Below are 15,695 nucleotides of genomic sequence, written 5' to 3'. Positions count from 1 at the left end.
CTATGGGACTGGAATAGGGAGGGCATCGAGAGGAAGGTAGGTCTAGGAGCAAAGGACAGGGACTGCAGGTTCAGTTCTTCCATTTCATCATATTTTTTAAAATATATTTTATTGATTTTGTACAGAGAGGAAGGGAGAGAGATAGAGAGTTAGAAACATCGATGAGAGAGAGTCATCAATCAGCTGCCTCTTGCACACCCCCTAGTGGGGATATGCCCGCAACCAAGGTACATGCCCTTGACGGGAATCGAACACGGAACCTTTCAGTCCCCAAGCCGACGCTCTATCTATTGAGCCAAACCGATCTCGGCCCATTTCATCCTATTTTGACATAAGATTCTCAGGAGCCTGAGACCATTAAATTCAAATCTTCCTTCCTGATAATTTTCAACATTATTTGTCAAATCAGGAGAGAAGAACATTCTTTTTTAAATTTAACACTTTCTATAAATTTGATTTATAACATTTAAATATTTAGAATTTAGCCATATATGACATAATGACCTCCATTTGTATTATTTTATAGCATATACCTTGAAATGTTAGGGAGAAGCCAGGCTATGGCTTCATCTGTGAGCAAATTAAATACATTAAGTCAGTTGAAATAGACTAAATTCCTAAGTCAACTAAAATATTAAAAATAGAGAGATTGCTGTGGAAACAGATATGGAGTAGAAATTTATATGGAAAAAGAAGGGGGTGATAAAAAAAGGAAATACTATAAAAAGCAAGATCAAAGGTACAGGAAAAGGTGAAGTATGCTAAAGAGGAGAGAAAAAAGTTAAGAAGAGCATGAATAAAACATATAGAATTGTAGTTTAGAATATAGCAACTATAGATAGAAGCACTGAGCAGAAAGAAGGGAGAATTAAATCTGTACTTAATCTTCTTAACTCCTCAGTCAAGTTTCTAAATCTCTCTAAGCTACCATTTCCTTTTACCACAGAGGAATGGATTAAAGTACCTGGGTTGAATGATCAATGTTGCTGTAAAAGTCCATGAGTCTATGAATGCTTCTTTTCAATCAGCCCATTGGAGAGAGTCCATCCAGGCATATCCATGGACCCATCATTCTTAGGACCCTCTTACCACAAAGGCCTCTGATCTTACTTTGACCACTTGGATGGTTCAAAATCAGCCTTGAACTGGTGGGAGTTTGCAAACCAATGATAGCCAATGAGCTGTCATTCCTAACTTGGGCCATATGACCGGTACAGAGAGGAAAAAATGTCCTGAATTTAACCTCAAATATTTTTCCATGAATAATGTACCATTGTGATTTCATTATGTCAAAGAATAGTTCCCAGCAATCTTCATACAAAATTTCATTTCAATTCAAATTCCATAAATTTATTCCAGAATTGTAAATTGTAAATCATCTTTAAACATGGAGTATGTGTAAAATGTCTAATGCTCTGATAAAAATTATAGATAAATAAAACTCAAATTACAAAATACTGATTTAGAAAACTGAAAATGACCTGTGCATAAAGCTACAGGTTATTTTTTCCTGCATTTACAAACTTATCAGTACTGCATAAACACTACACTATTTTGCCCTAAATGTTTTCACTGATAATAGAAAATTGGGTCAGAATAATTTCAATGCTAAAGCTATTGACAAGCCACAGAAATCAAAATACTGATAAATACTTGGTTCTTTTTCAGAATTCTCTCCATTCATTTAAAATCACAGGGACAGAACATCATGAAAGGTTACTGAAGACAACTGTAGTTCTCTTGAGACTAACAAAAAAGTCAGAATTTTCACAAGGAAGCAGTAGCAATCGGTATAAGCCAAGTGGCCATGGCTTTAATTATTTTTCTTTGTTTGTTTGTTACATTTATGAAACTTCAAAGCCAATGCTGTGCCTTTATCTACAGTTTTATAGAAACATTGGCTTATTTTATAAAAGCAAAACTATAAGCTTCTGTGTGAAACACTATAAGTTGTGAAACAGATGCTGAAGACCTGCAATTCCAGGTGCAAATAAAATAGTATGAAGAAGTTTTGGAGATTAGAGAATGGACAATAAATGTATTATTATATCCAGATATGCAATTTCCTTTTGGAGTTCATAATTAGAGCATATGGGCACCAAAACTGCTCTTAACATTTAAATTGATCATTTGAAAATGTCATTTAAATTTGTTCCCAAAATGGTTTTAGATGTAAAGATATTCTACTTTAAAAAATGTGCCATTGTCATTATAATTAGAAGGAACAATCTTGACTATACCCTCATTTTTCACAGTTAATTTGGAAATAAAATTACGTATTATATTTGCTTTAAAAATAATATATTGTAAATTACTATAAGACATTAATACCACTTTTACCATATACATAAATTTTGGATTCATATTAAATTCAATTAAGAAGTATTATTTTCTTCCAAATGTTGCTTAACTTTGAGAATGGTCAAAGCTGAAATGTTTAGAACCTTTATATGGGAAACTAGAAAAAATAAAATTTAACATTATAGTGACTACAAAAATAGTGGGAGATAGAATTTTAGAATCACTTCATTTCAAGTAGAAAGCTTTGAGAAACAGCATAAAATAAGGGCAAAAAGCCCAGGGACTAGCACTAGAGTTATAGGTTTTAAGTTATTCTACCACTTAAGCCAAAACCAGTTTAGCTCAGTGGATAGAGCGACGGACTATAGACTGAAAGGTCACAGGTTCAATTCCAGTCAAGGGCATGTACATTGGTTGCGGGCACATCCCCAGTAGTGGGTGTGTAGGAGGCAGCCGATCAATCTTTCTAGCTCTCTATCCCTTGCCCTTCCTCTCTGTAAAAAATCAATAAAATATATATAAAAAAAAGAGTTCCAGCATTTAAAAAATAAAATAAAAAGTAAATAAACAAATTATTCTGCCACTTAAAAGATGTGTAATGATGGCCAAGTTATTTGATTGCTTTGTACCTCAGGTTTATTTTTAACACAAGTAGTCAGAAGTATTAATTATAAGTTCAAAAATAAATTAAATGCATTAATAGGATTAAAGGACTTAGAACAAAAAATACCAACCAAAAATATCATATGAGTATTTGCTAAATACAATTTCCATGGGTACTACCTTGCCTCTAATACTTCACTTTGTACTAGAGCTGTCTTAGCCAATATAATTTGTCCCACAAGTTGGTTGGTTAGTTATGGAGAAGTAGGTTCAATTAAATAATCATGGAGATGGACTAATACATGTGTAAATATTATTAATTTAAAACCTATGAGTGCATGTGTGTGTGTGTTGGCCAATTGTTTGATGTAAACCCAAAGCCTTTTCCCTGAACATTGGCCTGTTGAATAAAATTCTATTATTTCTCTCTTATCTTAGTCAGCATCTACGTTTTAAGTTGCCTTTTATTTGAAGTGTAATTATAGACATTTGTGAAGCAAATTGAGTGCATAATGCTTTTAGATTACTACAATTTCCCCCAGTCTTTAAGAGTAGGTTGGCCTACTACACATCAATTCTTTATTAGCAACATGCCTTTTAGAGTGCTATCACTATAGATTTTGTAGAAATAATTTTTATTCTCATGATTCATAAGTTTATGAAGTAATTAAGTTACCTAGTTATTAATAATAAATGCAAAGGGAGCTATACATAGATCTAAGAATACAGGATGGGGCAAAAGCAGGTTTACAGTTGTTCATTTGGAAAATAATATAATAAATAATACTGTTTCATATACTTAAAACTGTAATCTACATTTGCCCTCCCCTGTATAGCTGACTCTGAGAGAAGCATATTGAACCTGAGAGAACACAAGCATGTAAAAATTCAATAAAGATCTTACTGTGATGAATTTCAGAGTGTCTTAATCATGGATCATTGTGTTTTAGATAAACAAAAACTGTCAATGAACACCCACAGGCCAGTTAAGTGGAAGTCAGTTAAGAGAACTTCAACTATACTTTCTTCATTTAATTGTTTACATGTCTGAGTCCCAATCTGGACTGTGACCACTTTGAGAGAAGGGGGTCATGTTTCACTCAGCTTCACATTTCTAATATGCTCTGGCTTATAACATGTAGTTAATAAAGCAGGCTAAACAAATGTATGTGTTTGTAACAGATATCTCAATAAATCGCATCAGATTCACCCTTTTTTTAAAAAATTTAAATGCTGCCAAATTTACAACATGGTCTATCACTAAATCCATCAGTAAATTATTGCTGAAATTATCCAAAACTACATTATTAAAAAAAATTGCCCAATAAAGGGGATGATCATAAGATAATCCTTGAAAATAGCACTAGCATTAAGTATACTGCATGTGCTATATATTTTGACCCAACAATGACAGGTGTTTGGAATAAATGTTCTTCTTTAGAATTCTACAATAAGTGAGGGCAACAGCTATGGGAATTATGTCCTCCTTGCAGCCATTTCAAAATATTAGGCAATTTGAAGTATGATCTTTTGAATTATCCATTTGAGTCTTAAGAGTTTCTCCATTCTTTGTTTTTTCAATATCTGTCTCATATTCAATTTCCTGTGTTTACTCCTCAGGCTCTTGGAAGCACACAGCAACTTTAATAGCACTCCCTCTGTGACAGGCATTTCCTATACCATGCAATCAAAGCTTTTCAAGGCTGCTCTGTAACTGTTGATTTGTTGATTGGGGTTTAACCTTCTCCTATAAAGGAAGACTTCTAAGAAGTGGAATGCTTTGTAGAATCACAGTTTATGAGAGTGTTATATTTCCTACTTCATGCTGTTTGTCAGGTGAATGGGTTGGCCATACACAGTGGTGACCAGAAAAGACACACATAGGTGAATAGAAAATCACAGTTCAAATCTTTGAAAAAGAGCAAAGTTGAACACCTTGTCAGATGTTATGAAGAATAAAGTGGACGGTTTTAACCAAGGTCATTCATTTCTCCAGATCAGCATTTCAGCAAGTATGGTCCAGAAAACTTCAAAGGACTCTGAGACAGAAATTATTTTTATAAAAGGATAATAGTGATATTATATGCCCTCACACTCTTATTTTCACTCTGCATTCCCAAGTGCATAGAGTACAAAAAGCTCATGAATATCATTCCAGATTCCACATTGAACCAACTCTTAAGAAACAAATACTTGTCAAGTTTCAGAGTAGGATCAAAGAAAAATATTTTTCATTATATTAAAAGACTGTAAGACATAGATTTTTATATGTTTCATTCAAAACAACATGTAACAACAGATTATACCTATACTGATGTCACTCTTCTAATTTACATATTTGTGTCTTGGGAAATATAATTTACTGTCATAAAAATAAATTTTACTAATTCATAATAACTTATCTATTAACATTTTAAATGAATTAATAAACAAATAAATATATTTTCTCAGTTTTAATTGCTACTAAATATTTGTACATATTAGCCACATAAACAAAGCTCTTTTATTTAGAATCTTTGATAATTTTAGAGGATAAACTGGCTTTAAGAACAAAATGTTCAAAAACCTTTGGCTTAAATGGAGTCAGAAAATAATAATATAATGTTTTGATTGATATTGAAAGTACTTTTCCTAAAATAAGTTTTAGGAAACTAAAGATTGAACTGGAGAGAAGACAAAGAATCCATTTTCAACCTGGTTCTCATTGGCATATTTTTATTATTTATAACTGACATTAATTTTCATAGCTATCAGTATGAAACAGATTCTATAAGATACTGCAAAATATCAGTGCAATTAAACAAAGTTATATATATATATATATATTTGGATTCTTAAGTCAAGAGCTTTTAACTGACTTTTGAATTGTTATTACCTATTAGCAATGACAATGATCAAGTTTCAAACAGAAAAGTAATAAAATAATAATCTCTAATTTAAGTATTCTAACTTTTTATTTTATGCAGTGGAATAAAACATGAAGAATCAATATGCAAACGATGTTATTTTTCTCTAAAATCTGTACATGTACATTATTGTATCAGAAAACTAATTATTTTTAAATTACACACATACATTTTTTTATGTAGTCTCATTTGTTCATTTTCTCTTTACTTTCCATTGCCTAGGAGCTGTATCAGGGAAGATATTGCTTCAGCATATGTCTGAGATATTGCTGCCTGTGGATTCCTCTAATGTTTTTATGGTTTCCCATATTATGTTTAAGTCCTTTATCCATTTTGAGTTTATTTTTATGTATGGTGTAAGTTCGTGGTCTAGATCTCACACCTGCCAGAATGGCTATCATCAACAAATCAACAAATGACAAGTGCTGACAAGGATGTGGAGAAAAAGGAACCCTCATGCACTGCTGGTGGGAATACAGACTGGTGCAGCCACTGTGGAGAACAGCATGGAGTTTCCTCAAAATACAAAAACTTGAACTCCCATTTGACCCAGTGATCCCACTTCTAGGAATATACCCCAAGAAACTAGAAATACCAATCAGAAAGGATATATGCACCCCTATGTTCATAGCAGCACAATTCACCATAGCTAAAATTTGGAAACTGCCTAAGTGCCCATCAGCAGATGAATGGATTAAAAAACCAGGTACATCTACACAATGGAATACTATGCTTCTGTAAAAAAGAAGGGATTCTTACTATTTACAACAGCATGGATGTAACTGGAGAGCATTATGCTAAGTGAAATAAGCCAGTCAGAGAAAGATACTAGTAAATATCACATGATCTCACTCATTTGTGAAATATAATTAATAACATAAACTGATGAACAAAAACAGATCCAGAGACAGAGAAACATCGATTGAAATGTCAAATCTCAAAGGGAAGGTAGAGGAGGCTGGGGATGAGAGGGAGAGGTCAATCAAAGGACTTGTATGCATGCATATAAGCCTAACCAATGGACACAGACAAAAGGGGGGGTGAGGGCATGAGAGGGGGTGGGGGACAATGGGCAGATAAAGACACATATGCAATACCTTAATCAATAAAGAGAAAAATTACACAAATACAAACATTCATACACATTCATGCTGCTGCATAAGAATTAAAATTGAGTAAACATTATTTACTTTAGGCATTAATACGAGTTTTAAACACCTATGCTACGTGGTTCTCAGTTGCTGAGCTACTAAATGATATTAAAACAATCATGCAAGAAATCGTGCCATATAAGTTATAATACTCCTTTGTCTCATTATCATTTAAATGTTAAGTCCTCCATTATAGAGGTAAATTGGGTTTAAAATATAATGCTTCACGCAGAAGAGCAAAAAATATAAGGTTATGCAGAGTGAAGAACCAGAGCTTGAATTTATGGTATACAGCTTGCTGGTACACGGGCTGATATTTGATAAACGGAAGAAGGCAGAACCTCTGACATGCCCTATGGAGTACATATACTGATCTGGAACAGAAATTATGCGAAACAGCTGCTAAGTGACAGAAGAAATGTGCATTGGACCACCAGCCTGTCATAAATTGCACTTTTAATCAGACAGCATCTGTCTTTTCCTTTCCTTTTCAGCAATCTCTGCATTGTATTTAGTCTGCACAGAATGCCTCTCCTAATAGGTGCGGCAATGTTTACAAACTGAAAACTATATTTAAATGAAGCATACAACTAGAGACTTTTCAATTAACAGGACGATATTTTATGAAAAGGAATGATATTAGTATTTGGAAAATCCATAGTTTTCTTTGCATTTGTGAAATTCAATTATTGGAAAATTAGAAGAAAGGCACCAAGAAAAACTATAGGTGAAAGGTACTTCAAGCAATCTTATGCAATATATAAGCATCCAGAAAAGCTATAGGGAAAAGGCAATGATGAGAATATGGACAACATGAGATATTTGGGATAGACATTTTAAAATGTCAGGTTTAATCGAAATATAATTTTAGAACTAATAATGGCCCTTATTTCCATAAAAATATTTTATTTTCCTACAGTGAAATATTTTTATGTGATCGTTATTCACTTTTTAAATGGAATATGAGGGGTTCATAATTAATTTTACTGGGTTAAAAAAATGGCAGATATATGAAGGTTTGCATTATAAACATCCAAATACTTTTTAAAATACTTTCTCAAAAATATAAGCAAAATCATAAAAGTAGCTTCACTTAAAATACATATACAATTTTTGAACTGAAAGGAACTGTATAATTATCCACTTCAACTATTTTACTCAAGATGAATGTAGACATAATGAACTCAGTTGTTGCAGGGTGCAGGTAAGTGATATGATTTACACAAGTCTGGTAAACCATGTGGCCCTTTAGGTTGGTCATTCATGTCCCATTTTTTTAATAGAAACAGGTGTTGAAGCAATATTATTCTTAACTGCATTCTAGAACAAATATGTCAGATTCTTTAATAAAGAAAATGGCAAGCCAGTGAGTATTGTGCAATTTAGACGATTGTGTCCATGGGAAAAAGAAACCGATGTTTCCAGAATCCCATTTTTCAATAAAGTGCAGAGCAAATAAAATATATCTGTACACTGGATCTTGCACTTGGGCTTCTAACATGTGATCTTTAGTGTAATCTTTAAGAACATGAGCTTATGGTTAAACAGATCTGAGGTCAACTTCTGTCTTGGCCATTTATTAGTTTTATGACCCTGAAAAGCAATTATATTTTAAACTTAATTTCATCTATAATAGCACTAAAAAAGTGTTAATAATAATAGTTGACTGATAGGAATACTGTATTAAATGAGCTGACATAAAAGACACAGCACAGTAAGTACTCAATAGCTGGTAGATATTATCTTAGATATTACATTATGTGTATAACATAGTATATAATACATATAGTATACATTATATTTTTGAATCTACTTTCAAACTCATAAAAAAACCTCTAAAATTTTATGTACTTTACTAATTGACATAGAATAAATATTCATATCATGGATAAAGCCTCTCAGTGTTCACAACTCCTTTAACACATAGAAATAATTACTATAGGTTAACACTGAAAGCAAAGGGTTATGTGTTCTTTGGAGAGTTCACCACACGAAATTACCTCACCTTGAGCATTCATATTTTTTAAGGGACAAATCCATTTTTAAAAATGCCCCATGCTAAAGTAATAGAAACAATGTTATCTTTTACAATATAAAGCATAGGGGATTCTCTTTTAATTGCTCATTGGAGAAATATAATAAAAACTGGAGATTTGTACACGGGTAGGATTCCTAGGTCTGGCCGGCAATCAGGGCCAATTAAATTTGTGCAGGGGGAGGGGGGAAGGGGAGGAAGGGAGGGTGTGTTCCTCAGCCCGGCCTGCGCCCTCTCCATTCTGGGACCCCTAGGGGGATGTCCAACTGCCAGTTTAGGCCTGATCTCTGTGGGATAGGACCTAAACCAGCAGTCAAACATCCCTCTTGCAATCCAGGACTGCAGGCTCCTAACTGCTTACCTGCTTATCTGCCCCAACCACTCTGCCTGCCACCCTGTCACCCCCAACAGGCCTCTCACCAGCCTGCTCACCCCCAACTGACCCCTGCCAGCCTGCTTGCCCTCACCTTGCCCCCCCTGCTGGCCTCCTTGCCTCCAATTATCCCCCTGCCAGCCTAATCACCCCTAACTGCCCTCCCCTCCAGCCTGATCGCCCCTAACCACCTCTGCCTCAGCCCTGCCACCATGGCTTTGTCCTGAAGGACATCTGGAAGGTCTCCCGATCTAATTAGCATATTACTCTTTTATTAGCATAGGTAGGATGATTTTGTTGATAAAAGTTAGACAGTTTGAGTAATATTTGAAAAACTAATTGACTTGTTTTGACTAAGCCAGTAGGTATACTTTAGCCTAAGGAGTTTCAGTGATAATAGTACCTTCTGAGAACTTCACTGATATTGGTTTTCAAATATTTCTTTCTATTGATACCTCAGATCCTCCAGCTGATCCTAATCAAATACCACCTCTTCTGCCTCAGAAACTTGTTTTCCTTAACAGTTTACAAGCTTGCTCTTCCCTTCTACTAATATGTTCTTACCTAATTGTTTTAGAAATTCTCCCACTAACATTTGGAACTACAATTGGGCAATAACAATTGTGATGATAGCTATGATTGATAGAGGCTTTGTTGCATGTTTAATATTAGCTATGTTTTTTACATACATGGTGTTATTTATGCTATGCATAACTATGCTATGGTTCCTTATTTCTAAAATAATGCCGAAAAAAGTTAAATCATGTATCTAATAAGTATCAAGCAAGTACCAGAGTTGGGAATCAACTATTAGTCCCATTCTTAAGGCTATACTATATTGCTTCTCTAAATTCTTGGCTTAAAACTCAACCAAGATGAATCAGACCTGTATTGAATAAAAGATACCATTCAATGTGTTGACATGACAGGAGTTGGATGAGCAGAGATGGGGAAGTGATAAAGAGATATTGCAAAATATCAAGCAGAAAAATAAAAAAATGAGTTATTTCTGAAGACATAGATTTTATTAAGGTATAGAGCATGGACTTGCCTAAAAGAAAAGATACTGCTACACATGTACCTCATGTTCAAACAACAATAGCATATGAAAACCCAAAACTATAAAAGCAGATAACAAGGACAAATCCAGAGATAAGGAGCCATGGGTAAGACTGTTGGACCTCAAAGGGAGGGTGGGGATAAAAGGGAGTAATCAACCAAAGGACTTATGTGTATACATATGAGCCTAACCAGTGGTCGAGGACAATTGGGGGTATGAGTGTGTGGGGGGGTAAGGGATTGGGAATGGGGGATTGAGGACAAATATGTGATACCTTAGTCATAAAGAAATTTTAAAAAAATAAAAGCAGAAAATCATAATGATTATTTTTGTATTTCCTAAGAATTTATCTCATCACAATAGAATTCACCCAGAATTTATCCCTCCATGAATTTAAGATGTTAGATATATCAGCTGTTTACAGAGGAGCTAACCTATATTCAGAGAAACACAGAACAAAGTATTGCTAAAAGCTAATAGATATTAAGACATTAAATATCAGAAGTTTAGTCTATAAATATAATTTAAATACAAATTTTCAAGGACATCTATGATTGTGTAACAAAGCAGGTTTTACTCTATTTGTAGCCACCATTTAGTTAATATAAAAATTACCTCAACCAGGCTACCTCAGAGGCTTTTAAAGAACTCCCCAAAAGGCAAGCACAATTTGTTAAAAGAAAATCAAATATCTCAACTGGTTTATATCTACAGAGAAACAATTTCCTGTGACACAATTCTGAGAGAGATGAAAATGCTTACAGTCCAATAAATGGATGAACACAGACTTTATGATGGTGAATCATGCCTATGTGATATGGGAGGAGGAGACCTATCTTCACACAAAAAAGTTGTATCTTTTTAAGCAGGCAAACTACTGACAAACTTTTGGAAGCTAATCCTCAAGACACATTAATATACAGCACATGGAATGCATTTTCCCCTTGGGCAAGAAGAGATTCTATTGCACATGTCATCTGTTTCTGCGCATACTGAAGATTATAATTATGTTTTGATGTTAGTCCAACTACTGCGAATTTCTTGTTGCAAAGCATGCTGTGAAATGTGAGTGACAATATAAACCTATTTATAAACTGAATTCAACACTATTGAAAAGAGTTGATGTTTTCAAATACTGTTACAAAGCCTCTGAACAACAAGAATAAATCTCTAATTGAAGCAGTTTCCTATAGTGACCTACTTGATAAGAAAGACAAACAGCCAGGGTAAAATCAAATTCTGCATGTCTGCTGTATTGTGTGTGGTTGTGTGGGGGTTCATGTCTTTGAAAGAATTACCTGTAATGACTTGATGTCCTCATAAGCAAATTGCACACTGGGAACTCCAAGGTGGTTGATGAAATAATCTGCATCACCTTGTATCTGTACGGAACTGACATTGGTTTCTGGGCACTGCGCTCTTCTGAAACAGTGGAGATTATTTTTCTGAAAAACATAATTTACATGGTTAGCACAAACTCAGCTTCTTGGGGCATCTCTAAATCAATGTCACTCCAAGTGTGGTCCATAGGTCAGCAGCATGGATGTCGCCCATGCCCTCCTGAATGGGAACCTCCAGGATGGAGCCAGGAATCTGGGTTGTAACACTCTTCTATGATTCTGGATTCTGATGCTCACCAAGTGTGACTAGTGCTGACCTAAGTCTAACTGCTTGTTTTTCTTGCTTCAAAAGCATTTTTTTAATCATGGAATTATTATAAACCATCATAACTTTAATTTGAAATATTTTTAAAGAATGTGAGTCCCTTAAAAAGGTTTAATTTTATTGTTCTTTTTGTTTTTCCATGAATTTAAATCTAAAGGATGGTTTGATAGGATACAATTCCACTCTTCTAAATATATTTTTTTGGAAAACACAGAAGGAATTTTCTTAATTTCCTCTTAAAAGCATATTCCCACACATTTGAGGAATATATGGCATCAACTCTGTGGGACATCAAGAATCTCTGGGGACATATATAAGGAAATAGGATATTATTTATTGCACTAAGAGTTGTCTAGCATGCAAAACAAACGGAAGTGAGCAATAACATGAGAACACCATGTCTAATAGGCAGATAGAACAGTTGTTTGTTTGGATAATAATACAATCTATAATAATTAAAGGTTAACATGATAATTAGACTGGGCATCCTACAGATGATTTTCTGGACGAAGCCAGGGCTGTGAGGAAAGCTAGTGCTGGCAGCTGGGAGAAGGAAGGTATACTCTTGCACAGATTTCATGCATTGGGTCTCTAATAATTAATAATTAGTAATATACGAATAAACTGTTTCACATGGTCACAAGTTTAACTTTTGCCCCAATCTGTATGTCCTCCATACACATTTGCCATTGAATGAAAAATCAGTGGATGCTTAAACTTCCCTCCCCATGATTCTTTGGCATGATACAATTTCAAAAATACTTTTAAATATAATACATGCAGTCATAACCGGTTTGGCTCAATGGATAGAGCGTTGGCTTGGGGACTGAAGAGTCCCAGGTTCGATTCCGGTCAAGGGCATGTACCTTGGTTGTGGGCATATCCCCAGTAGGGGGTGTGCAAGAGGCAGCTGATCAATGACTCATTGATGTTTCTAACTCTATCTCTCTCCCTTCCTCTCTGTAAAAAATCAATAAAATATATATTGATATTACATGCAAATATTTGAAATATGAAGTTGAATATTGCTAAAGCAATTTTGTCAACTTTTCAAGTACAATGCTAGATTTTTCAAACCCATAATAATGTTTCAAGATCTATTCAATATTTTTTGAGAGTTTAATAGAAAGATCTTTGCAACAAATTAAAATCAATTAAAATGGAAACCTTGAGTATTTATAAACAAGGCAAGTTATCAGTTTACGTTATTTACAAGTAACTTGGATAATATCTAATCAATAGCAACCTAATGCTTTTTATGATAACTCTCTCCAACTTGCTTCTTTTGAAAGCACACTTTTCTGAAAATATAGGTAAACCATTTTCAATTCCTGATAGACTCCTGGGATAAAGATTCCTAGAGGTTTCATACCTAGAAACATTTAGGTAAGATATAAAATATTTCCAAAGAAGTGCTACCTTTAATACTAGATAATGAAAAGCAAAAATAAATAAATAAATAAATAAATAAATAAATAAAAAACAAAAACAAACAAAAAAACACCTTAATTTACTAGTATATCATTTTAAAAATACCAAGTAGTAATGAGAGATCCAGGTGTTAAAAATCTGGGTCCTGGAAAGGTATTTCTTTAGCCACAATGAATATTTTAAAATTTAACTTAAATGTCTGGCAAGTTATTGATCAATGTCACATCACTAGTGTCACACTCAGCCTGCTTCACTCATTTAAAATGGCCAGAAGCATTTGAGTTTGTGAAACCTGAACAGTTGTACTCTTTTATATTATTAATAAATAATAATATAAATATTAATAAATAATAATATTTCATAGAATCTAGCCTTTTATTTCCCCAGATGTATAGCCAATAAAATTAGTAATCTTTTAAGTGATCTTCTTTGCCTTTACTGAAGACACATCTTATCATTTTGAAACATCATATATATTCTACTCAACCTCAATAAAAATATAGGTTTGTTTTTAATGTCATTTTGCCTATATAATCTTTAATATCTACTGCAAATGTCAACATTCTTTACAAATAATTTCTTTTCTCACAGAATTACATGGCTCAAAAATTAACAATTTTACTCTGAGGCCTGGAAAACCCATAGCAGTGGAGACCATTGAGCAGCTGTAACGCCCCAATTGGTGCAAACACGTGGATTCAAGGGAGTTTTTCAATCACCTACAGAAAGGAGAAGGAATACCACATAACCAGAGATCCTGAAAAAAGACCATGGGGAGACAAAGAAATAGCCCGCACATGAAAGAAAAGCAGGCATCACCAGAAAAGGAAGTAAACTAGTTAGAGGCAAGCAACCTACCAGAGCAAGAATTCAGAGTAATGATCATAGGATGGCTAAAAAGAATGGAAGAGAAATTTGACGATATGAATAACAAAACAAGAGGAAATGAAGAAGAACCAAGAGGAAATGAAGATGAACCAAGAAGAAATGAAAAATGACATCGCTACTATGAAGAACTCAATAGAAAGCATCAAGAGTAGACTAGAAGAAGCATAGGACTGCATCAGTGAGCTAGAAGACAAATGGGGGGAAATACCCAATTAGAACAGCTTCTGGGGAAAAAAAAATTAAAAAGCAGGAGGAGAGCTTAAGGGGACTTTGGGACAATACAAAACAAAACAATGTTAGAATAATAGGGGTTCCAGAAGGAAAGGAAACAGAGGAAGACATGGAAAACGTATTTAAAGAAATAATGACAGAAAACTTTTCTGAGATAGAGAAGAAAAAACCCACACAAATCCAAAATGCTCACAGAGTCCCAAGCAAAAGGAATCCCAGAAGACTGACACCAAGGCACATTATAATTAAATTGGCAAACACCAACAACAAAGTAAGAATCTTAAAAGCAGCCAGAGAGACAGAAAGTTACATATAAAGGAACCCCCATCAGACTAGCAACTGATTTCTCATCAGAAACATATCAGGCCAAAAGGGAATGGGATGAAATATACAAAGTCATGCAAAGGAAGGGTCTGAATCCAAGAATACTGTACCCAACAAGGCTATCAATCAAAATTGAAGGTGTACAGGAGCTTCACAGACAAAAAAAAGATTAAAGGAATTTATCTCCACCAAACCAGCAATGCAAGAAATGCTAAAGGGTCTACTGTAAAAATAAAGAAATAGGAAGCGAAGAAGAAACACAGGGCTATAGAATAAAAATGTCGTCAAATGAGAACCTATCATTAATAACATTAAATGTAAATGGTTTAAATGCTCCAATCAAAAGACATAGGGTAACAGATTGGATAAGAAAACAAGACCCATATATCTATTGTCTACAAGAAACCCACTTCAGAAAAAAAGATGCACACAGACTGAGGGTGAAGGGATAGAAAAAGATTTTCCAGGCGAATGGAAATGAAAAAAAAGCTGGGGTAGCAATATTTATATCTGACAAATTAGATCTCAGAGTGAAGGACATAAGAAGAGATAATGAAGGCCACTTCATAATACTAAAGGGAGCAATCCAACAAGAAGAAATAACCCTAGTAAATATATACTATGCACCCAATACGGGAGTACCCAAATATATATTAAAAAAAAATGCTGGAGGACATTAAGGGAGAGATTAATAGCAATACAATCATAGTAGGAGATTTTAATACAC

The 15,695-nt window shown here is 34.1% G+C and overlaps 1 protein-coding gene across 3 annotated transcripts in view; it reads right to left on the bottom strand.

Annotated features, from left to right (window-relative positions):
* The window catches only part of NAALADL2 (N-acetylated alpha-linked acidic dipeptidase like 2), a 1,040,385-nt gene that overhangs the window by 190,638 nt on the left and 834,052 nt on the right, over positions 1–15,695 (bottom strand). For all 3 annotated transcript variants that reach the window (XM_036443754.2, XM_045583692.1, XM_036443753.2), the window contains one exon: positions 11,728–11,874. In XM_036443754.2, the coding sequence (XP_036299647.1) occupies positions 11,728–11,874 (147 nt within the window). The remainder of the gene's footprint in view (positions 1–11,727; positions 11,875–15,695) is intronic.

The sequence above is a fragment of the Pipistrellus kuhlii genome, unplaced genomic scaffold (assembly GCF_014108245.1).
Source record: "Pipistrellus kuhlii isolate mPipKuh1 unplaced genomic scaffold, mPipKuh1.p scaffold_m20_p_2, whole genome shotgun sequence".
Taxonomy (NCBI): Eukaryota; Metazoa; Chordata; class Mammalia; order Chiroptera; family Vespertilionidae; genus Pipistrellus; species Pipistrellus kuhlii.
Note: the sequence above shows the minus strand (reverse complement) of the source record. Positions and strands in the feature narration are given on the sequence as shown.